Source organism: Pleurodeles waltl, chromosome 5 (genome assembly GCF_031143425.1).
Source record: "Pleurodeles waltl isolate 20211129_DDA chromosome 5, aPleWal1.hap1.20221129, whole genome shotgun sequence".
NCBI classification, from domain to species: Eukaryota; Metazoa; Chordata; class Amphibia; order Caudata; family Salamandridae; genus Pleurodeles; species Pleurodeles waltl.
In genome coordinates this window covers 721,244,570-721,268,852 of record NC_090444.1, presented here as the reverse complement: position 1 = coordinate 721,268,852, position 24,283 = coordinate 721,244,570, and the positions used below count along the sequence as shown (strand labels likewise).

Here is a 24,283-nt window from a genome sequence, read left to right as displayed (position 1 = left end):
TTGCGTCTGTGTGAATGGTGCGACTCAGGTCATTGCGCACCAGACTTTGTGCCCATGCCATGAGTTGGTAACTATCTGTGAAGTGGAGTATTTGGCTTGGCTGGGGGCCTCTGAGAGCAGCGTGTCCCAAAGCTACCCTTCCCCTGTGCCATGCAGACCTGGGCCCGTGCCCCAAGGTGGGTGAAGAAACCCCTGAATGCACTTCCAGAGTGGGGACCTAACCTCCATTTCCTGACTTTTGCCTGATCAGCCATTTTCTCCTTCTTCCCCATACCTTTGCCTGGGATTTTGACTAAGTTTAACCACCAGCTGCGAGCGGCCTGGTATCCGGGGAAAGGTGTTTCATTTCTAACTCTGAGGCGGCAGGAATTGGTTGGAGGATGGACGAAGGTTTTGGTCCAAAAGGGGTCTGCAAACTCATTTACACTTCACCTTCCGCTTGTCAGAGCACCGCATTAGGGTGCTAGAAGCGAGTGGTTGCAAGTGAGTGTAGGCAAGCGTGGCTGACATACGTGGCACCATGCAACGGTGAGGAGTGAGTGTGTGAGAGTCACAGTCTGGGCTTGACTTCACGGCAGCATTGACATCCACGTTGTTTACTATTGTGGTTGACACTGATGTTTACTGGTGTGGTCTTGGTTGCAGAGCTATTTCAAAAGTGATATAGTCCTTGTATGTAGATATTGCTACTATGGGTAAGAACCAGGATGCATTCTACAACTGTTGTATATTAAATTGGGGTGATCGTTGGGGTGGGTCTCGTGCTGCCAACGTGGTGGTACTGCATGTGGATGAGGGGAGGGAAAGTACTATTTTTCTCACGTGTACATATTGCTGATTTTATATTAACGCTGTTGGGCCTCATACTATTAGTGATATTTATGAAAGTGATTAATGCCCATATTTACATCATGTTCATGTTGTGTGAATTCATGTATGTGTTGAATACAAAACACCTCATGTGAAGTTTTGTTTGTGACACTCAGTGTACTTATTCTGTGGACATGCTGTGCCAGTGTTTTCACACATTGCCTCTGTGATAAGCTTGACTGCTGTATGCCAAGCTATCCAAGGGTAAGCTCAGATTATACAGTGAGTGTAATCACCCACCCCTGACGGGAGTGGTAGGTTCTGCCTGGCTAAGGCCTCCCTTCAGCAAACTAGAATGTGCCGCCTCCAGCATTCACATTATATATTGTTAGCAGGGAAACATTGCTGTCCTGTTTATAACTTGAGAAAAGGAGTCAGTTGATCCAACAATGTCTGTAATTTGTCAAACAGCCTCTTCCGGTTAGAAGAACAACATAGTAAAGACCGGTAATGCATACGCATGCTTCTAAGATATAATGACTGAGTGCAGATCAGTTAATAATTCTACTCTGAAATTGTACATCGGCACCTGGGTGACAGATCACCAGGCTGAGGTTTTCCTTTGGAAATTAAAAATAAGATTACAAATGAGCAAAAGGAATGTCATTCCCCCCTGCTTTCAATAGTAATCACAGCTAATCTAATTAAGACTAGCGTGCTTCCTAAATTGCTATTCTTAATACAGACTATATCATGTATTCTGGTGAGCTTGTACAGACAGGAAGAGGATATAAATTGCTGCATCATTTTTTATGGCATTGAAAGGTGCAGGATGAGCCGTCACAATGTTTGCCGCACATAAGTGAACTGACCCTGGGTGCAACCTGATCTCAAGTATTTTATCTGCAATCCAGTGATTAAATAAGATAATTGTCCCACCCTAAATCTAGAATTTGATTGATCGTTCAATTATAGACTTCTCAATTTTCTTCCAACAAGATTGCCATAAATTATTTTTTAAAATTTTAAGGGTCTAATTTGTACAATGGAACAATATGATAACTACATTGAAGATACAGTCATCTTACAAATTTCCCCTGTAGTAGGATAATTCTCATTTGCCAAAGGACATGAGTGAAGAGGAATCCAAAATGCTGAAAAAGGAGATCTACTTGGCCAACTGTGTAACCTAAAACAGTCGAAGTAATTTATGAATTTACATGAAGAATTTGATTTTGTGCAGTGGGGGCTTTTTCTACGTGTATGCCACAGATGAGGTTTTGCCGTTAGGACAGATATAATCTGGGATGTGTTCTTTGAGTTTATTAAATTCATAATTGTGCATGTCTATTGTAAATTGAATTTTCTTGTGACTATGAATAACAATTATATAAAATTGGCATAGACACAAAAATATTTCATTTTCCTTCCTCATGAATGGCAGCAGTTGAACATGATAATACATTTGCCCATCCACAGTGTTATTTACACCAAAACAAATTATTTGTCATGTGTTGATTTTACTATAATCCAGCAAAAATGCATATATTGTTTGCCAAGGGACCTGTTAAATGTTTGCGATGCTTTTGTGATATCATGGTGTGGGGGTCATATGTTTTGGGACTGCAACAGGCTTTTCATTTTTTTGGGAAACTGCTTTTTTCAAAAGGTAAGATGTTTTGATGGATTTATGCCTGATCCGTAGATGTACTAATGGAAAGCTAGATTTTATTTAAGGACGATATAGGTAAGAATTATTTTATTTTTTAAAGAAAACATATCACTCATGGTCCGCTCCTTAGCTAGGAAATATTTGAATGATAAATCACCCTAAGAGTTATCTAGCTCCATGAGCCCAAAGCTGTAAATTTGTAAGAAGGCAACGACAGAGCCTGAGAAGCTATTTGGAAGATTATGGATGACTAATAATATTTAGAAAATTGTGACTATTATGCAGCTCGTAGTTATTGATTATTAAGTTTGGCAATCATTGAGTTTGGCTAATGTATGTCCTTTTATGTAGCATGCTTTTAATACCTAAATTAAAATAATGTTTGTAAAAGTTGGCATATCTTGATTGTGGAACAATGTGAACACATGGCAGACAGCATGAAGATATTGTTTTTGTTTTATCAAACATAATGATATACATATATGAAAAATCTACAAGATCATGGAGGAAAATGCCTCAAAATACTTAAATGTGGAAATTAGAATATCTAGTTACAAAGCTGCTAGTTACCGAAGACAGAGAAAGATTTTTTAACTAAAGGCAGTGTAACTCCCGCATTAAGACAGAAGTAGACACAACTAAATTATTGTCTTTTTTAGAAGCTCTATAAAGTCATTTTCTAGGTAAAATCTAATTTCCCTACAAGTCTTGATTTAACTTTCTCTGATTTCTGGTTGTCTTTTGACTCTATGATGAACGGGAGTGTGGAAAATGCTGCACTGATGTGAAATAAATTGTAAATGCATTCTTGTTTTGTCAACAGCATGATCAGCTTTACACTTGGGCTGCTGTTAGTCAACCTACACACTCTCTGGATTACATAGAGGGGAGGTTCCCTGGGAGAACCCATGCAGTATGGCCACCCACAAAGCCTCCAGAGCAAGAACAGTTGGGTCTGAAACATGTAGAAACAGGTATGTGCTTGAAACATACTAGAAATGAAAATGAAGCTTTTCAGGAGGCTGTAGGTTGACAGCTATTGTTTTATGCTCTGATACTGCCTCAAGTTATTATGAAGACTACTTTTAGTATTCCTCTTTGTTAAATCATCACTGTGCCTCCCTTATTTATATCCAAGATAGAAGTGGCCTGACCAGGTGCTCTTTACAAATGGCTGCCCTTCCAGGTGTTCTGGACTCAGCTTTATAAAGATGCACTTTTTATCTGGTTTGAGCTTTTAGAATCTTCTTTCAAACTAGAATGATGATGACATGAATGGTTAAAGAAAATGAATGCCTTCTAACCAAAAGAGAATAAGACTTGGGACACATTTTTGTACTTTTCTGTTTTGGGATTGCAGTGGTGGAACAACATTGCTATTATCATGCTATTTTCAGAGCTATTTTGGCTCTCCCTTTACTTGCATTGCTCTACGCTGGCTACAAGGAGTACCTGTAAATTATTTTCAGCTCCCCTAGGCACACTCACAATAAACTGTGGGATTTGCCTCTATAGTGATTCTATTGTCAATATATTGAGTTGTTTGTACTCGCCAATGGGCCCAATATTGGAACTTGCCAGGTCCATCAGGATTACAAGTGAAGTGGTAAACCTGAGGTTCTGGACATTTTTCACAGGATGCTCAAAGCTACCAAATTGTTCAGGTGAAAATGCTGCGAAGAATGAAGAAACACCACAAGATTTTAATGCGGTTAATTTGATTTCCCTGTTTATTCCCCTAAAACCATGGTTTTTCTAATCCACAGTTACCATGGTGGACAGTAACAGTAACTCAGGGGCCAGGGATACTAGTCTCATTAAAGAGCATCTCATAACGAAGGCCGTGATTTGGATATTCCCTAGTGTATGTTTATCTTGCACTCTCAGTTCCAAAACATAAAGAATAATAAATGTGCTAAAGTAAAGATTCCAGGTTGCAGAACACAAAACAGGTTATAATTATGGACTGGAAATTACTTGTCACTTTTGTTTGCAAGACAACTAAAGACTTGATGGGCCAGGTTTCCTTGCACGATGCAGGTTGATGATTTATTATTTAGGTTGTCCTTAGTTTGTTTTAATGCTGCAAGGAATTTCCAGCATCATATCATGTTGACGAATGTAAATGTATATGAATATTTAAAGAAAGATACATTAATTTTGAGGAGATTGAAGTCACAGCCTGTGATTTACCTCCAAACAACAGAGAGATGTTTTTTTCTGTTCATATATTGATGGAACTTTTTTACCATGGGACGTTGCATGAGGAAGTAATGACCACTTCACTTACTTGATTGTAGAATGTGTAAAGTTATGCTGTATTCAGAAAGAATTGCAAAAAGAACAAGTGATGGATGGAATGCTGAACAGTGTCAAACATTCACCCCCAGTACAGAGATCTGGGCCTAAATACACTGTTTTTTTGCTACTCATGCCATTTCAGTTTGGACCCAGCCATATGCAAATTAGTCTTGACCCTGTTCCCCATGGGAACGGTCCAGCCTGAACTGCTAGGCCAGGGTTTCCCTGGACTGGAAACAAGCATCCTAGGACCAGTTTCAGGGTATCACCCTTCATCAGCTGGGCTAGCCCTTTTATAATCATTTGGCACCTCCACACAGTAGACAATAACTTTGCTTCCTTTCCTCTCTTAGGGGGAAGAAAGCACTGGCTACATTTTGTCCTTTGGGGCCTGCAGACCCATTTGTTTTTAAAGTTTGAAAAGCACAACCACATGTGTTAAACATCAGTGGCTCTATCTTTAGTGTTTATATCACAAATAAGGTTTCAGGACAGACTCAGTCAATCATCAATCTGAGATGAGAGAAAAATGAGTAGCATTGAACTGAGTAACTATAATACATGTATTTGGCCACCATATTGTAGAGTGCCACCCGGCCTCTACTATACTTTGTTGCCACATTTCACTCTGAGGGCCGGATACGGCCTTAGGAGATAAATAAACGGGCAAATGGTCACTCAGTGTCTTTGCCGACAAGTATATTAAGTATGTCAGTCATACTGTGTCCTGCACTGTGGTGTTGGTGCTGCAACACTATATGCCCAACAGGCCACGGAAGCGACACTGGCAATGAGGTTGGCGTTAACCCATCCCAGGCCGACAGAGCCCTGCCATCCTCAAGAGTTTGGTATTGCACTGGCCGGTGCACAACGAAGTGGGCAACCTACTTGTGGCTGAGTGAAGACTGTGGTCTACCGCAACAGATGGTCCCCTCTTTCAGAGGGGTCCTTACCTGGTGGTGAGTCCCGCCTCTCCCACTGCCATAATCCTGCTGCTGGCCCCCACTTCTCCGGCACCTGCATCAGCATCTGTTGATTCCCAGGGCCCGGCCTAACACCTGTGTGCTGTTCCGTGCTAGAAGACACATACTCACAGCACCACCTGGGACTCGTTGGAATCACTGCATGCCAAGCCATGCACTGAGTGGGCCGGAAGAGGCCTTCCGTACTGACAGCACCATATCCCGTGTGCCTGTGTGGCCTATCTCATGCTCAGCTGCCCCTCTACCCTCTTGTGGGGGCACAACCATGAAGACTTCTTTGGGGTGAGCTGACTGCACAGTGGCCCTCCAGGTCTCGCACACAAAACAAATAAATAACTTTATACATACCACCGAGCCAGAAGGAAAGAAAGTTGAATAGGGGTCCTAGAACATTGAAAAGGGCACCCCCGGGCACAGAGAAAGCACTAGGACACTTCATGCACATCTAAAGGGGAAGCAGCACACAAAGAAAATTATATAACAGAAGAGCCAATAAGCAATAGAAAAAAGCACACTCACAGTAAGAGGCTATACAGTGCATGCAACATCCGGAAGAGGAACTTCCAGGGAACTAAGTTATAGACAAGAGGAACAGCAAAGGCACTCACATAAAAGTACACGCAATAGTAAAACAAAGTACCCCCACAAGGGAAGAATGAATGATCAACAGCAAGTGCAAGCGCCCAATTCCTGCTCCCTACGTGCATGCCTCCGTAATGCCGCTACCACCATTCAGCAAGTTGTCTAACTCAGAAACAGCGGCACCAAAATGGCACTCATGGATTGGACATTTACAGCATTACTTCATGCAACCCGGGAGACACTGTTGATATATTTAGGCGGTGCAGAGCTCTACGATCTATTTAAGACCCTACCAAACACAAGCGTGGACGCAGACTTTGACGCCACGTTAATGGCCTTCAACAGACATTTTGACCCACAGCTCCATCCTGACTATGAGTGCTTCAAGCTGCGCCAAGTCAAGCAGACAGACACAGAATAAGTCAACATGTTCTATGCATGCCTGAGAATGCTGGCAACCATGTGCATATACATCAACCACCCAGAAGAGATCCGTGCCCAGATAATACAAGGATGCAAGTCAGAAATGCTTTGAAGGCTAATCTTATGGCAGTCAGGCATCTTTTTGGATGGCATGCTAATCTTGTCAGGTCACACGAGTTATTAAATAGCAGAGCTGGAGATATAGAAGCAGCCCTAAACAAAGGCACATCTGTGAGTGGGTCCCAGAAGAGCATCAGCGTCAAACAAGAACTAGTCGATGCAATACAAAAGTGACCAGCACCCCTCACCCAGCAGGTACCTTAAGACCGGGTGGAGGATGTGACAACTGCGGGCTAGGAACACAAGACCCCGAACATGTGCCCTCCCAGAGGGCGATCATGATAAAAATGTGGGTAAGCAAACCACTCTGCCAAAGTGTGCCGGAGTGGAAAGCAAGGATGCAGTGCAGAATACCCCAAGCAGATGACTGCGGCACTGCAACAGCTATCCCTGGATGAAACATCAAGTGGCAGTGAGGCAGGCGCTAATCAAGCAGATTGAGAAGATGACATTTTTGTAATGACGAAGATGACAATTTTGTAATCTCATTTGCTGTGAGGAGAGGCAACAGGACGGTGCCGATTCTCCCCATGTGCACAGTGGAAATCGGAGACACTGCCATTGCTGCACTGATTGACACAGGCGTATCCATCAATGTGATGGACTTGGAGCAATTCAATCAATTCATGTCACGCACAGCATTGTCACCCAGCCAAGCGCGAATTTACACGTATGGAGGCACAGAGCCACTGCCTATCCGAGGAATGATAGAAGTCTATGCCATGAGCGAAGGCCATTCAACCCAAGCAAAGTTCCACATAACTGAAGGTGACACAGGCACATTGCTAGGGTGCTAAATGGTAGAGGATCTATAACTAGTGTTTTTTACCAGACAGGTGCACGACTCACATGCCAACACCATGCTGTTTGGGTTACCCCAGTTTTCACCAACCTCTGAAGATTGAAAGGAAAGCAGATCAGATTACACATTGACGACTCTGTAAGGCCAATGACACTGTGGCATCAGAAGGTCCCCTTTCACATGCAGCTGCTAGTGGAACAAGAATTGCGGGAACTAGAACAGAAAGGAGTCATAGAGAAAGTAACTGGCCCCACACCTTGGGTGTCCCTGTTAGTCATTGCACCTAAGCCAAAACAGCCAGGAACAATCAGGTTGTGCAGACATGAGACTCCCAAACCAGGTACTCCGAGGAGAATGCCATATCACGCCAACCATGAACGACATCATGGTGGACCTGAATGGTGCAAAGTAGTTCTCAAAGTTAAGCTTAAACGCTTGGTACCATCAGCCAGAGCTTGAACCGGCTAGTCAACATATCACTACATCTTCCACGCATGTAGGCCTGAGGCGATACTGAAGGTTAACCTTTGGCATCTCATTTGCAGCAGAGGCGTTCCAAAACACCATCAGAAAGACCCTCTCTGGGCTGCTCGGGGTGATCAACATAAGTGATGACATCTTGATCTTTTCTGAAAACCTTGAGGAGCATCATGTGAGGCTGAGAGCCACCCTATGGCTGGTGGATTGCGGCCTGACTCTGCGTTGATGAAAATGCTAATTCTTCCAAGATTCCATAGAGTTTTTTGGCTAGTTATTCTAACGCGATGACCTAAAGGCGGACCCAGGAAAAGCAGATACCATCTGGAAAACCAGCTGAAGTGGTGAGCTTCCTAGGTATGGCAACTTATTGCTGGAGGTTCATCCCAAACCTTGCCACTCTGTCAGAGCTGTAAAGGACATTAAACAGTGCAAATGCTCAGTGGGAGCTGAGAAGGCATTCAGCACCACAAAAGGAGCCCTCCTTAACAACGCCACCATGGTGTACTTCAACCAGCAGCAAAGACGGAGCTAGTGGACGATGCCAGCCAGGTAGGGCTAGGTGCGGTGCAAGAAAAAGCAGATGGAGTGTGGGTCCCCTTCGCATACGCCGCAGGACACTCTCTGACACTGAGAACAGGTACGCTCAAATCGAGCGAGAGGCCCTGGCCATTTGGTGGGAATGCTGCTGCTTCCACCTGCATCTGTGTGGTCAGCAGTTCCAGGTGGTCACAGATCACAAGCTGCTGATCCTGCTCTTCATCGGGTCAGCCTGACTGGCACCCCAGAGGATTGAAAGGTGGGCTGTGAAGCTGCAGCCATTCTCTTCTGAAACTGTCTACCATTGTGAGGACAACAACCCAGCAGATTACCTGTCAAGGCATCCTCCACATCCTGAAGGAAAACAGCAGACGGAAGACGATGAAGGAGCAGAGGACTTTGTGCGAATGATCATACATGAATCATGCCTAAACCACTCACTATCCAAGAAATTCAAAAAGCGACAGAGGGAGAAGAGAGCATCTCCCTGGTGAAGGAGGCACTAGCTCGAAAACAGTGGCAGTATTTTCTCGATTAATCCTGGTCATTGATGCATGTCAAGAAATTACGGATCCCCTATGAAACAGAGGCTTGACGAGTCATGAAGATTAATGTCACCATGATCATCGTGCAGCAAGGGAATCACACTGTGGTGCAAACTGTGTAGTGGTTCAAAAAGACCTGTGGCCCTGCCAGGGTGTCTGATGAGGGGATTGATGAAGAAGATGGCATTGCCATGAGTGAGTGCCCCACCGGGTGGTCCAGGTACTCTAAAGCATCCTGCAAATCACTGGTCAGCAACCACCAGACGCAAAGGGTCATCTATGTCCCCGGCTGGGGAAACCCAAGACATGCCCGAACTGAAGAGCAGAGTGAAGAAGGTGCCCAGAGTCAGCGGTATGTTCTACGCCCAAATCCCCCTTCCAGCCAGAGTCTGAGAGATCATGTGTGTTCATTGTGGACACTCAAACGACCAGCTGCAGTTCAATAAAAGTTTGAAGGCTGTAGAGTGTTATCCGGCCTATACTATTCTTTGTTGCCACTTTTCACTCTGAGGGTCGGACGCGGCCTGAGGAGCTAAACGGGCAAGTGGTAACTTGGGGCCTTTGCCAACAAGTATACTGAGTGTGTCCATCATACTGTGTCCTGCTTTGCGCTATTGCTGCTGCACAAGGCTGTGGATGCAGCACTTATGAAATCTCAGGAATCTAGCAGCAAAAGGTCTCTAATAAGATATTATTCATCATTTTTCAGGTGTTGTATGACAATGTACATGTATACTTTACACAGCCATGGACCTCCTAGGCCGCTTAAATTTACTTCTGAAAAGCTTCACTCCCCTTATATGCTGTAGGTAGATGAAAGAAAATATCTGGAAGAAACCTGGAAAATCTGTGTAAGTATTTTTTCGCAATATGAAAACACACCTTTCACATTTAGTAAGATTTTGCTCACGCCATTTTGCTAGCATATTAACCTCACGAATAGCTGCATAAGTATTTTGGAGATTAGGAAGCAGGAAGCCTTTTTTTTTTTTAGTTTCTTGACACAAGAAGAGTGCTTCTCACTATCAGTCCTTCCTTAGCCACCAAAACGACAGCCCACCGCCACCAATACCTTGCTCTTTAATGTGCTGGGGACTGGGGAGCCAAACTCAGAGGCCTCATTTGCAAATGGAGGGCGTTTGGGTTATGTTTCAGTCTAGGGTCGGACCGGCCTAAGGGGCAGTCGGGCCTTCTTCGAAGGGCTGATCTGACTGGTCAAGATGTGGGCCAGTTTTATATTCTGCTGGTCTGGATTTTACTGCTGATTAAGAACAAACATTGCCAGCTGCAAGCTGAAATCCTTTCGGTCTTCCATAACTTGCAAAACTCATAAGAGCGTGTCTTTGCACGTTCAAAATACCCCTAATTCTCAAACATTGACCACTTTTTTAGCTATCTAATTTACTAAAGGGGACCACTTTTATTTTGGTGCCCATGTCTATTTTCTGTTCCAGTCCGACTCTCTTTCTGTGTTGTTTTACAATAGTTGTTCCCTCACATATGACAGTACTGAATGTTCTAAGAAATTTAGTTTTATTTGATGTTTTGTCTAACGAATGTAAGCCATACAATATAAAATAAATATTATGACTTAGGTAGAAAACACCCCTTTACGAGTCCTGTTATCTTATCACATCTTTTAAAGTTCCATAAAAGTGATCGAATAATATATATGAATAAAAAACAGTCAGCTACCACGTGTAGAATTAGGTCCATCACTCCTACCACCTCAATACGCAGTCTGTGCTACGATCTTCCTGGCTAATTATATTTAAACTATTAAGTCGGGCACAAAAATTAAAAATAGCCCAACTAGCCAGACACTGTGTGCTAGTGACTCTTAGCTTCAAAACCCATTAGCCCCAGACTAAAAATATATTCTAAGCACTTTCTTCTTTGATGTTAGGAAATGCAATTCAAGCTGAGACAATTCTCAGCCACGGAAAAGTTAGGTAAAAGGAGACAGTTGCTGCCTGTCAGTTTGATTTCTTTTAAAAACAAAGCAGGAGGCTGAGGGAATTGTGTACCACGGTACCTGAGAACTCATTGTGGTGTCACTAGTCACTTTTAATAACTTACAGCAGACCGTGTGACATCGGAACTCATGCCTAAAAAATATGTTGGCTTGGCTATGTAGGAAGATTACACTCTTCCATGTAATCTAAATAGAATCGAAATGAAATTCACCTGTAGTCATATTAGAGATGGGATGCACTGCTTTAGCCTGTCCGCATGGCACTTTGGGCATTAAGGGGGTCATTCTGACTTTGGCGGGCAGCGGAGGCCGCCCGCCAAAGTCCCGCCGGCAGAATACCGCTACGCGGTCAACAGACCGCTGCGGTTATTCTGGGTTTCCCGCTGGGGGCGACCGCCAGAAGGCCACCCGCCAGCCCAGCGGGAAACACCCTTCCATGAGGATGCCGGCTCCGAATGGAGCCGGCGGAGTGGAAGGGGTGCGACGGGTGCAGTAGCACCTGTCGCGATTTTCAGTGTCTGCATGGCAGACACTGAAAATCTTGGTGGGGCCCTGTTACGGGGGCCCCTGCAGTGCCCATGCCATTGGCATGGGCACTGCAGGGGCCCCCAGGGGCCCCACAACACCCCATACCGCCATCCTCTGCCTGGCGGCCAAAACCGCCAGGAACAGGATGGCGGTATGGGGGTCGGAATCCCCATGGCGGCGCAGCAAGCTGTGCCGCCATGGAGGATTCCCCAGGGCAGCGGAGAACCGGCGGTACACCACCGGTTTTCCGTTTCTGACCGCGGCTGTACCGCCGCGGTCAGAATGCCCAAGGGAGCACCGCCAGCCTGTTGGCGGTGCTCCCGCGGTCGTTGGCCCTGGCGGATTTTACCGCCAGGGTCAGAATGACCCCCTAAGTGCTAACAGGACTGTGCGGCCCATCACAAAGAATGTGCTGGTCCCAGCGCAGCCGTAAAGATGAGCCTCCACTGTCAACTGCGAAAGGCTGTTTGAAGCCGCCAGTTTGCCTTTCAGTGGAGAAAGCGACTAGACCTTTGTTTCAAAATGGGTGCAGTGTGGTACTTGACCCAACTGCAGGGCGTTGCCTGAGGGCTCCTTTGGACCCCAATGCCCTCCCATAAGTGGTTCCTGGGGGGGTAAAGATTTAGAGTGCCTCCTTAGTGTCATCTTTGCCTCTTTACTCAAGTTGACAGTATGGCAAGGGCATGAAGGAAAGGCAAACCTAATTGTATGGGGCCATGCTCCCATGCAAATGAGAACATGCAGCCTTGAGGCCACACCACCACATAAATAGCAATTTTGCTCCAGTCCAAGTCTAATGTAGATCAAAAACTTCATTTACAAGATAATTTGTGCCTATGTTTTCCCTGCTTGTGCTGTCAGACACTAGTTTCTAGAGGGCATCCGATTTGTAACCCATGATACAACCAAGTCAATGGGAATGGGTTGCTCTTTCCTCAGAGCCTCTAAGAAACAGGTGAAGGATCGACCCCTGCTTTCAGCCCTCGAGAGTGGCTGGTTCCTCATTGGAAGCAGCAAAGAAGATGCAGCTGGAGTCAGGGGTGAGCAGTCCTATTGGGATGGAGTCGAGGGACCCTTATAGGCTTGGATTTATTCGAATATTTATGTTGTTAGCTTTTTAATGAATTTTCTCGGTCTCTGTGATTTCATAATATGATTGCTCGGTTCTACTCGAAAAAGAGAACATCTAATTGGTACACACATTTAATCCTTCTGTTTGCAGCAGCGGTTCATTTTCAAAGGGCTGGGAAACATTTGTAAACATCTTCCGAACTGTGAGTTTGTTTTGTGGTTGTTCATTGTATTCTTCATGGAACCACTCCAACATCCAGCCAATCCACCCCCCATCGCCCTTTTTCCCAGTCGACCCCTTGATTTTAGTACTGTGGAAGGTATCCAGTATTAGGGGATTTCCACTGGGATACATTTCCTCTGCAGGTACTTATTCCAGTTACTCCTTTTAGCATCCCCATTAGCTTAGGTGCTTGAAAACTGGAGTTTTGTAATCCTGCGTGGTGACGTGAGGACGCCAGGAATGTATAACACTCAGCTATTGTGTTTCCCATTTTTCTTTTACTGAAACTTGGTTAATTTCAATTACAGAATGAAGGAGGCATGCCAGACATTAGAGGGTTCAATCTGTGGTTTGTTTAAAGCAGGCAGAAAACAAAGGTATTTTTATTCACAGAATATACTTTAGTGTGGGCGTTTCTGATGTTAGAGAGCAATAAACCTAGCATTGTCTTAAACAATAAGATCGTTAACTTAAAATCTAATACAAAGTAAGAGTCCAAATACATTTATGTAGAGTAAGAAAAGCAGCACAGAGCGATTGAAGAACAGTGAAAAAGGGTCCAAGGAGTAAACACAGAAAACATATGAAAAAGCGGCTGTTTTGACAAAAATCTGTTTCCGCCATTGTTCCTTGCTCCATGTTTCAACGCCAAAGAGATTCGAGGTGAGTCTTTCCTAAAGCTAAAACACTGTACTTTTCGACATTAATCGGTACATTTGTGGATTTTTCTTCCCTTTCAATCTCAACATAGTGATGTGGCACTGCTTAAGTTTAGAACCCACAACAACAGTTTATGGTTTGTACAGATGTACAGATTGTACAATTTTTAGAAAATATTACACGCATTCTTTGCTTTCTCTCTACATTGACCGAGTAATGTTATTACTACGAACATGACACCTTTCTCGGAGCCAAAATTATATAATTGGTTTATGTTGAAAAGATTAGCTAGTGTGCGAACAATTGTGCTTTTGTGTTGTGTAACACAGCCGTTAATATTTTAGCATTATGCGTGGAGTGAACAGGAAACATGAAAGGATTCTGTTTTTTGTGCTAGCTCAAGTTTTCTAGCATCAGAGCAGTTCTTAATTTGTTAAAAAATTGTGTGGTGTGCAACATTTTTTTTAAGGAACCCACGGCCAGTGCTACAGAATAGTGTGATTACTGAATACCAGGCCTGCCCAGTCTTGATACCACCTCGTGCCTTTGTCTTCTACCGCCCTTCACTTGTCTCGCTCTCGCTCTGGCAGGTACCTTTTTATCCCCGGTACCTGCCTTGATCACTCTTCTCCTAGCTTGCTTTTCCTTTGCTTCCCTTCCTTTTCCGACTTTCACTCTTTTGCTCTCGGTCGAAGGATGATGGAGAAATCATAATCCAACCGTCCACCAATACTTACACCACCGTCACAAATAAAGAGGGGCGTAGCTTGGTCAGTAAGATTAGGGGGGTTGAGCTTCAGGTTTCCCAACAATCACATGGGTTAAAATACACAATATGAGAAGCAGAGTGGGAGGGGGTCTTAAGGAGCATTAAGAAGGGAGAGGGGAGCCGATTGTTGGGGTACTTAAAACTTAGTAATATGTAAAGTTTACCATTTTAACACCTTTAAAACAGAGACGAGTGTGTATCTTTGTGTGTTTATGTAAATACCTCTGGTGAAATCCGACAGACACCTAACAATGCCTATCTTAAAGCACCTGCACCCGACTGTTTACCATAGATTACATTCATTAGGGGGGTGTAACAACCCAAACACTCCACCTGAATCTACACCCCTTCAAATTAAGCACTGCCCAACCTGTTAAATAAAAATGACTCTTAACCGTGATTTAAGGTTGCACAGTCTGCGCCAGAAAACATCTATATGCAGCAGGGCATTTATACAAGTTGTTTCAAAGGCCTGTTTGCATTCTACTATTCTTGGTAACCTTTTTGCCCATGGCTGTGCATTCCTTTTTAGGTCGAGCCTCGAGAGCGTGCACGCACTGTCTGGAAGACCGTTGTTAGGGATATACGCATTTTTGTCCCGTCTGCCGCTGTCTGTCACTTCCAATAGGTTGAAGGCAGTGTTGCTCTTATTGTGCTGTCTTCTAAGTGGTTTGGCAGCTGATACGTCACTTCCTGTACTTGGCCGAGGAGCACCGGCCAAGTACAGTTTACTTACGCCTCACTTGTTTTTCTGTTGTTTGGACGGACTATAGTTCTTTGTTTCCTGCCTCTCATGTTTGTCAGCACTCATGTTCACAAGCGCAGTTCGTTTTCAGGGTTTGCCTACCACTGGGTCATTACTTTACATAGTCAGCAATAACAAGCACTTGTGTTGTACCTGTGTTTTATACTTTTTTATTGCTATTTAAAACATTAAATCAACCTAGAATGAATCCTCAGGCTCTCCTGGCACAGGGGGAGAGCCAATACTGCAATATTCATTGCACTTGGGAAACCCTCGACCCATAATCCTTTGTAGGCATTTGTTTTACAACATATTTGTGCCCATAACTCGGCCTGTGGTGATCCTAGGGCAATGGGACCACCCCAAAACATTTATAATGATGTGCTCTTTCTGTTCACCCAAATCTTGTGGGTCACACTAGGAGAGAGGGGGCCCAAATATCATAACCCCTTCCACCAGTCAGTTCATATTCAAATTCTCTTGTAGTTGAAGCTCTTGTTTGTACAGCTACGATGAGTTTGTGTTATAAGGGCCTTGTTAGCACCCTGACAATTTTGCATGATCTGCAGACATGTTATGCGCTATGCGCTCTTGATATTGGAAGACTAATTGCTCTAAAGTAGTAGTGACTTAGTTGATTTGACAGGGACATTTAGCCACCACTTCCGGTGCTGTACCTTTTGTTAAAGAACAAACACCATTTATTTCTGATAAAGATTTTACATATTCATGGAAATGTAGCCCATGATGCTTTGCCGGCATTTGTTTTACAACACATTTGTGCCCATAACTCAGCCTGTGGTGGTCCTAGGGCAATGGGACAATCCCCAAAACATTTATAACAATGAGCTCTTTCTGTTCAACCAATCTTATGGGTCACACTAGGAGAGAGGGGACCCAAATATCTTAACCTCTTCCATCACTCTCCATATTTAACCCCTTCTGTAGCTGAAACCTTTGTTTCTACAGCTAAGAGTAGTTTGTGTTATGAGGTCCTTGTTAGTACTCGGACATCGAAAAAATAATTGTTCCAAAGCAGTACTGACATACTTAGCTTGATAGCGACGTCTAGCCACCACTGCTGGTATTGCACTTTCTGCTAAAGAATGAAGACAATTTATTTCTGATAAAGGTTTAATTTATTCATGGAAACTTAGCCCGTGATGCTTTGCAGGCATTCTCTATACAACACATTTGTGCCCATAACTCAGCCTGTGGTGGTCCTAGGACAATGGAACCACCCCCGAAACATTTAGAATGATGCGCTCTTTCTATTCAGGCAATCTTGTGGGTCACACTAGGTGAGAGGTGGCCCAAGTATCATAACCTCTTCTACCACTCAGTGTATCTTTAAATTCTCTCATAGCTGAAGCGATTGTTTCTATAGCTGATAGAAGTTTGTGTTATAAGAGCTTTGTTGATGTTAGTATTCTGACAGTCCTTTTTGACCTGCAAGTATGTAATGCACTATACTTTATTCAAAAAGATAATTGATCCGAAGGTGTTACTAATTTAGTTGGCTCAACAAGGACATTTAGCCACCACCAGTAGTACTACATCTTCTGTTTTTGATTCTTCAGGGACATCTAGCCTTGACTCTTCAGGGACGAGGCATGGCACCCTTGTGCCACTGACTCCACAGTTAAATGATATTTAAAAGGCCTGCTAGGCCATGTTTCCTCCTAATGTTATTTTTACTGTTGGGCTTTGTAGGGGCTGTTCAGACCATTACGGTCTAATGCCAATTGTATGACGGAATGCACAAACGCAGTTTAGTTCTGATAAAGTCTTAATGTGCTGCATGGCTCAATATTTATAAGGTCCCAAATGCGAGGTTCCCATTATCATTTACAATGCCAACATCTCTAACTCTCGCTAATGCAAGACCTACTGCATTGCAAATGCTTGTTTTGCCTCCTTTCAAAGTAGTAGAGTCTTGTTATGGGCGGTCTTCTCATTGATCCCAAACAGGGCACAATAGTATAATGAGCACTCTCCAGAGAAACAGTCACTTGGAACAATGTTACATTTTATTTCAAATCACTGTTAAATTATTGTCATGTACATTAGTAACTTGATGTATTCAGTAAGATATTTTGGGGTAAAAGATGTGGTAACTGCAGTTGGCAAGAAGTTGTGTAGAATAAAGCGTATCTAATGATTAAAAAAAGGAGGTAGTTTAGGTATTTTCCGGTGGAACCCGTAACAGATTACATGATGAGACTGAGGCCCATATTTATACTTTTTAACGCTGAACTGCGCTGACACAGTTCACCGTCAAAAAGTTTACTGCCGACTAGCGCCATACCAAGACGCCTGCATGGCCATTGGACCTAGTGCCATGTGGGGGGGGGCAAAGTTTGGCCCCCATATGGCACTTCGAAAAAAAGAAATACGTACCCATACCTACCTCTACCTACCTGGGATGGGGTTCCCCATCCTTAGGTGTCTTCCTGGTGTGGGTGGGAGAGGGTGACGGTGTCCCTGGGGCCAAGGAAGGGCACCTGTGGGCTCTTTCCATGGTCTCTGACCATGGAAAAAGGCCTACAGGTTCCCTAACGCCATTATTGAAGGCCCCAATCCCCCCATGCTAGATTTTAGCACAGGGGGATCAATATGGCATTAAGGCCAGATAGTCATTTTCTGTACAGGAACGCCTACCTTGCATCTCATTGACACAAGGTAGGTTTCCACATCCAGAAAATGACGTAAACTCCATAACTTTGTCGCTAGACATGTATAGCTACAAAGTATAAATATGGAGTTAGGTTTGCGCTGAATTAGCGTCATTGTTTTTCTACGCTACCAAGTATGTATATGGGCCTGAATGTTCTACAGGGTGATGCTATTCTCAACCTCATAATTAATTGTTGACCCCTGCTGAGTGCTATAAAGGCGACTGATTACAAACAACTGCAATTAGAGTGCCAAGCCGTAGTGAAAGATCAAAAAGAGTAACAGTGTAATTAAAAGCTGTCATTGCCCCATCGTTAAAGACAACAGAGTTTTTCACATGCTCCCAATAACCAACCCAGCATGTAAAAGTGGGAGTGGTATATCATATTGGGAGCAGGAACAGTGCATCACTGTGCATTTCTTCCTGGGCCCACTGCTCCACTCCATCAATCACTTGACGGAACCCACTTCTCTATTAAAAAAAAATCACTGGGAGTCTCCAAAACCACCACTGTTGTTTGGGAATGCTGCTGCCATCTGTCACCTTGCTGTGGCGCCACCCCATAACAGCATAACTATTGGGGTACAGAGCTAAGTGCCAGCACCCTTAGTTCTTCCGTGGGGGTGCAAGGCCCTCAGCATTTTTAAACTACATGCCAGCATGTCAATCAGCTCAAAAGAGTTACTTCAAGTTGCAGGAGCATAAGAGACTGCCACTATAACTCGAGACAGCGACCTCCCACGGTTGATGCACTTATAGACTCTTCCCCCTAGCGCAGAAATGGAGCCTAACCCCTTCTCTAGCAGTGGCACATACCTCGCCGCACCTGATGGTCAACAGCCAAAGCGTCCCACGCTCCTTTCTACTGATTCAGAGCACTACTTAGCCGTCTTCGAATTGTAATGCCCCAACTGGCACAGGAGTGGCAATCACACATGGAAGACGGGACCATCTAACCTCATGGCTCTGTCCCCATGGCTGGCGGTGATCAAACCCCTCAACACACAGTCACCTGGCCAAAAGCGTATTGGTACGAGGATGGCACAAATGCAAGTTTAAGAGGTTGGTATGCTAAGCCCTCCAGTACCGGACGCGGCAGCCAACCACCAGGAAATTATAACTTCAGCTGCCATCTTGGTGCAAGTTCAGCTGCACCCCATCAGTGGTGCCTTATGGATTAAGCCTGCAACCGAGGATTGCCTGACTGGGGGTCTGCCAAGAATCGAACACCTACCTTGAGCCCAGGCCTGTTTTGTTTTCATTTCAGTCTCTCAAGACAGTGTTACACCTTCCCTGCTAATACTACACTGGATATCATTGTATGGCAGCTCCATCACTGGATCGGAGAGGAGGCACTGCCTCCTTCTTCTGGACACCACATACCTGAGGGCCTCAATGCCCCTCCTCTGATGACATCTAGAGATACCAGGGATGCCGTTCACTATAGCTGGATGAGAGTACTCCACACGAACCCTGATGAGGTGCAAACTGTCTAACTGTAAGACCGTTTTCGGGAACTAGTATACCAGAATAAACTGTAGCCTTGCTCCCCCACCATTACTTAGGAACCTGGAGCACCCTTAGACAACCCATGCACTCAACAGAAGTTGGTGCAGTGCTAAACTGCCAGATCCCCTCTACTGTGTATATTGTCTTCATTGTCCCATTTTCCTCACTTATATGACTTTTCAGCTATCCAGAAAGGGAGCAGCAGGGTTGACAGATGAAGACCACTTCACCTCCTCTACCTCGACCCTTGACACCACTGTTCTTTTTTCCCCTATTTCCGTCCTTTTTAACCACTCCATCATATGGCAAGGCCTAAGTATGTACCCCGATTTTGGTTCTTTGAAGCCATGGCAAATAGTCAACAGACGAAAGCTAAAATACACAACCCACCAACTACCCCACATATGCTAAGAATGCTCCTGAAGGAACTAGCGGACATCAATTGTTCCATTGCACTTGTGAACTCAGCAGTGACTACAATTAACCCAGAGGTGCAATCTTTATGAGGTGACATTAACAGATTCCAGATACAACTGACCTCTATTAATTGGCAGATTTTGGTAGTTTAAACTTCTATGCATGCTATCCCGGACTGGGGACAAGAAATGTGGCACCTTTGACAGAGTTATTGACTTTGAAGATCAGAGCTGTAGAGATACTTAAGGATCACAGGCCTCACAGAACAATCTGAGAAGGGTGATATATTTCACTTCCTTGGCACACTAGGCACACTGATCTCAACTCTTATGAACCTTACCCTCAAATCTCCTATGGAATTCCAAAGGGCTCATAGAGTCTAAGCTTGTAGAGCGCCTCGAGTCCCACTCCCTCAACACTTACTAGCATGAGACACCAACATGGCCGGCAGGTTCTTCTAGAAGCCAAGAAACATGGTTCATGTCATTACAAGAGTACCCAATTCGCATTCATAGCAGTTTTTTCAGCACCTACCAGTATTAAGTTGAAACAATTTCTGTCCCCTTGCTCCAGGCTCAGAAAAAAGGACAACAAATATAGCTTCCTGTAACCATCCACCATGATCATATCTTTTCAGGGCTGCACAATGGAATACCAAGGCCCAGGAGATCTGGAGTTGTTCCTGGATGTCCTAGAAGAGTCTTCAATGGACATTAATCAGGACAAAGAAAAACCAGTCTCACCGACAATGCTCCACCAGGAACTAAGCGGCATGACTCATCAGAACAGGAGTAACTGCAGAGGTGTGACTATGTTACACACTAGTGGTCCCAAAGCAGCATCCCGAGAACTGGGAAGTATACCGTGATCAGTGACAAATCAAGTTCACTCCTCTAGTCCTGAATACTGATAAGTCCCTTCTTCAATCCAAGCATTACTCCCTGTAATGTATTTCTAATGCCTCACCCCTGGGCAGATTTGAGGATAGTTGGGTTGGGGGGGTCATTCTGGGATGAGAAATGAATATGAAGATGGGGGTTGCTTTATGATTCCCGCAGGCTTATATAGTCCACCTAGTTGTAATTACAAATCCGTGGTTTGAATGTTAGTGCAACCCTGGCTCATCTCATTCCCCTTACACTGCTTGCACCCCCTTATTAAGTTCTGTCATCATTGGGCTAGACAACAGTACACTCGAGGCATAGCAGCCCTACCCCTGCTGGTAATGGCGCTTTCGCTTTAACCCAGACCAAAGGTATTTCCCACAAGTTTAGCACCATCCACTACGCTGCCACCAAGGATTCTCTCCCCCTTGAGAGCTCCCCAACCCCCAAAGTAGAGAACCACTTGTTAGGCCAACCTCTTTTTAATAACCTCTAATACAGTTTTATTTTATCCCCTTCGCTACCTTTTGTCTACTGCAAGTTTAGTCCACTCTAGCCAACACTTGTCAGTCTTTGCCTGCATACATCACTACTACTGCCACCTGTCCTTTCAGATTTGATAACCTGAACAATTGCATATATTCCACGCTCCTATACAGACATCACTCTTCAGATCCTTGAAAGTATCATCCTTCAACATTAATGGCCTGACATTTCATCAGACTGAAGAAAATCCTCACTTTTCTCATGTAAGCCCAACATAGCTCTCCTACAAGAGACCCATCTTTCTCCTGAAGAAAGCGATACAATTTAGAGAGAATGGGTTGAACACATCATTCATGCCAGCCTCTCACCCACACTACAGGGCCAGAGTGGTGGCACGCATTCCCTCAGGAAACATGGAGTTGCCATTCTCCTACACTAGCATCTCCTGTTAATATATCTTCACCCTTGGGCAGACACCAAAGGTCAGTATGTCTTCGCAAAACTCTTATTCATGAGACACACATCACTGTGGGCTCTATATGTGCCCCCTTGGACACTAAATCAACCTTCCTCTCTCAAATTAGTAGACTGCTTACCTCCTTTGGCTCTACTCGCGTTGGCATAGGCAGTGATTGGAATGTGGCATTAGACATCAACCTGGACAGATCAGGTAAGTCATACATACTGCACAACCAAGACAGAAGTGCACGGCTTGACCTTGCCCGAGACTGTGCCTTACATGAATCATGGAGACTATTACAACTCAGGAACAGTGATTATAGTTTCACGTCTTACCCCCAAAGTATTTGTGCCCAGATTGATTATTTCTTATGTTCACTGTTTCTGCTTCATCAACTGATAGACATGTCAGTAAATCCCTGTGGAATTATGGACCACAATCTCATAGACGTAGGGCTGCAAAAACCTACGTGAGTTTCTACTACAAAGATTCAACAGCCAAACGTTGCCTTTATAATTATGCAGAGTAGTTTCTATAGGAAAGCAGACACTTGGTTTCCTCTGGGCTGACCCTGTGGGGTGCCAGAAAGGCTATAATGAGGGGTTTACTAATTATCATTGATCAAGCAACAGACCACTAATTTGAAGGTACACTTAGAAGCTGATGCCTGAACTCTGAACTCCAACTACTCTGCGTCCCTGACACAGAATACTCTGAGGAAACTCTTGACAGCTACACTTGAATTGAATACATTGTACACAATGAAAGTACAGAAATGCATTTTCCGCATCTGACAACAACACTACAAGCGAGAGGAGAAGTTGGATTGGCTTATGTCCTACCAAACCCACAAACTAGACTCCTCCCGTATGATACCAGCCAACTGCAGTTCAGACTGGCTACTTATGAGACTTCAAACTGATATAAGGGCATAATTCCAGAAATATTATGAGACACTCTAGTACACCCATAACACTCACCAATTAAATGTCATTCTATGATCATTTCAAACTACCTAAGCTGACACATACTCAATCGGCCATGTTAGAAGAGGAGATCACTAAAACAATTGAAGCTATGCCTGCTAGAAAGGCACCTGAGGTGGACGGCTTCCCAGTGGAAGTTTTTCAAGGTGACTAAGGTTTTTACTGTCCCTGTTCTCATCTTTATATTTAACAAAACATCTGTCTCCTGACTGCTTTTAGAGCCAGATTCTCTGTGATCCCTAAACCAGGGAAGGATCCACTTGAATGTTTTAATCATAGGCCCATATTGTTAATAAATGTAGATGTGAAAATATTAGCCAAAATCTTAGCAACTCACCTGAACAAAGTAATATTAATTTTGATACATCTCTTACAGAAGGGCTTTGTCCCAGACCACTCTTTGATCAGCCATTTAAGTACTCTCTCCCACATACTCTGCCAAGTGAGCAATGACATGGGCAAGAAAGTTCTCCTCTTCGTGGATGCTGAAAAGGCCTATGACTGTGTTGAAAGGAACTACCTTTTTTCATACCATGGCGAGGATGGATACTGTCAATACCTTTTCATAGTTACCAAAGGCAGGTGTCACAACCTACCACAGCAGTCAACTGTGGGGTTTCTCTACCCCATACTTTAAAATTCACTAAGGTACACAGCAAAGATGCCCCTTTTCCCCATTGTTGTTCTTATTGGCCCTGGAACCTTTGGCGATAGCCATACATTCTAACAATATTTAAGGTATAATGACGGTGGCAGGAGAGATTAAAAAATCTACAATGCTGAAGATATCCTCTCAACTCTCTCATGTCCATCTGAATCCACTAACGCTCTGATAACCCAACTAAATTCTGTATCCCAGTTCACAGGCTATAAAATAAATTGGTCCAACTACAAAGCACTGCCCTTAACGCTGACTACCACAATCGCTTCCCTGGACAATTTCCCTTCCACGTGGCTGCATAAAAAATAGAAGTCCTTGGAGATATATGTAAACTAGAGACTGCACAATATGGTCAATGACAATATCCTACTAATTATTGATATAATAATGAAACATAACTTCCACAAGTGATCCCTCTTAAATTCATACCTATGAGGGAAGATCAAGGGTATTAAAATGAATGTTACATTCACATTCAATTATATCTTTGCCATGCTGTCCTTTTTTAATACCCCAATCCACCTTTAGTGGCATCTCCCACTCCATTTCCTAGTTCATATGGGAATCAGACAAACTGAGATTAGAGAGATTTAAGTTGCATGCTTCCACTGAGAGGGGTGGTTTCACATTGCCACACTTAAAATGCTACTGGTTGGGACAACAATTGGCCTACTCAAGCTATATGCTACCTACATTGAGTTACACTGTAACAACACATTTTACATGCCACTTGGGACCTTGCTACATATTACACTTCACGACCCCAAATTACCCCCTCTTTAACCCTATTACTACACACTTCTCAATACGCATGGCAAAGAGCCCACAAATAGATGAAAGTACCAAGCCACTTAAACTCCAAAGCATTATTATAAAGCAATGTAGCTATCACATTGGGGGGTGAGGAGGTCAGTTGTTCACTCTGGAAAATGCACAAAATTTGGCATATGGATGACATTATTTCCCAGGACTTCTTG

General features: G+C 43.9%; 1 protein-coding gene across 2 annotated transcripts in view; it reads left to right on the top strand.

Moving 5' to 3' along the window:
- FMN2 (formin 2) overlaps positions 1-24,283 on the top strand; it is a 621,781-nt gene that overhangs the window by 114,549 nt on the left and 482,949 nt on the right. For both annotated transcript variants that reach the window (XM_069234681.1, XM_069234682.1), the window contains exon 3: positions 3,306-3,456. In XM_069234681.1, the coding sequence (XP_069090782.1) occupies positions 3,306-3,456 (151 nt within the window). The remainder of the gene's footprint in view (positions 1-3,305; positions 3,457-24,283) is intronic.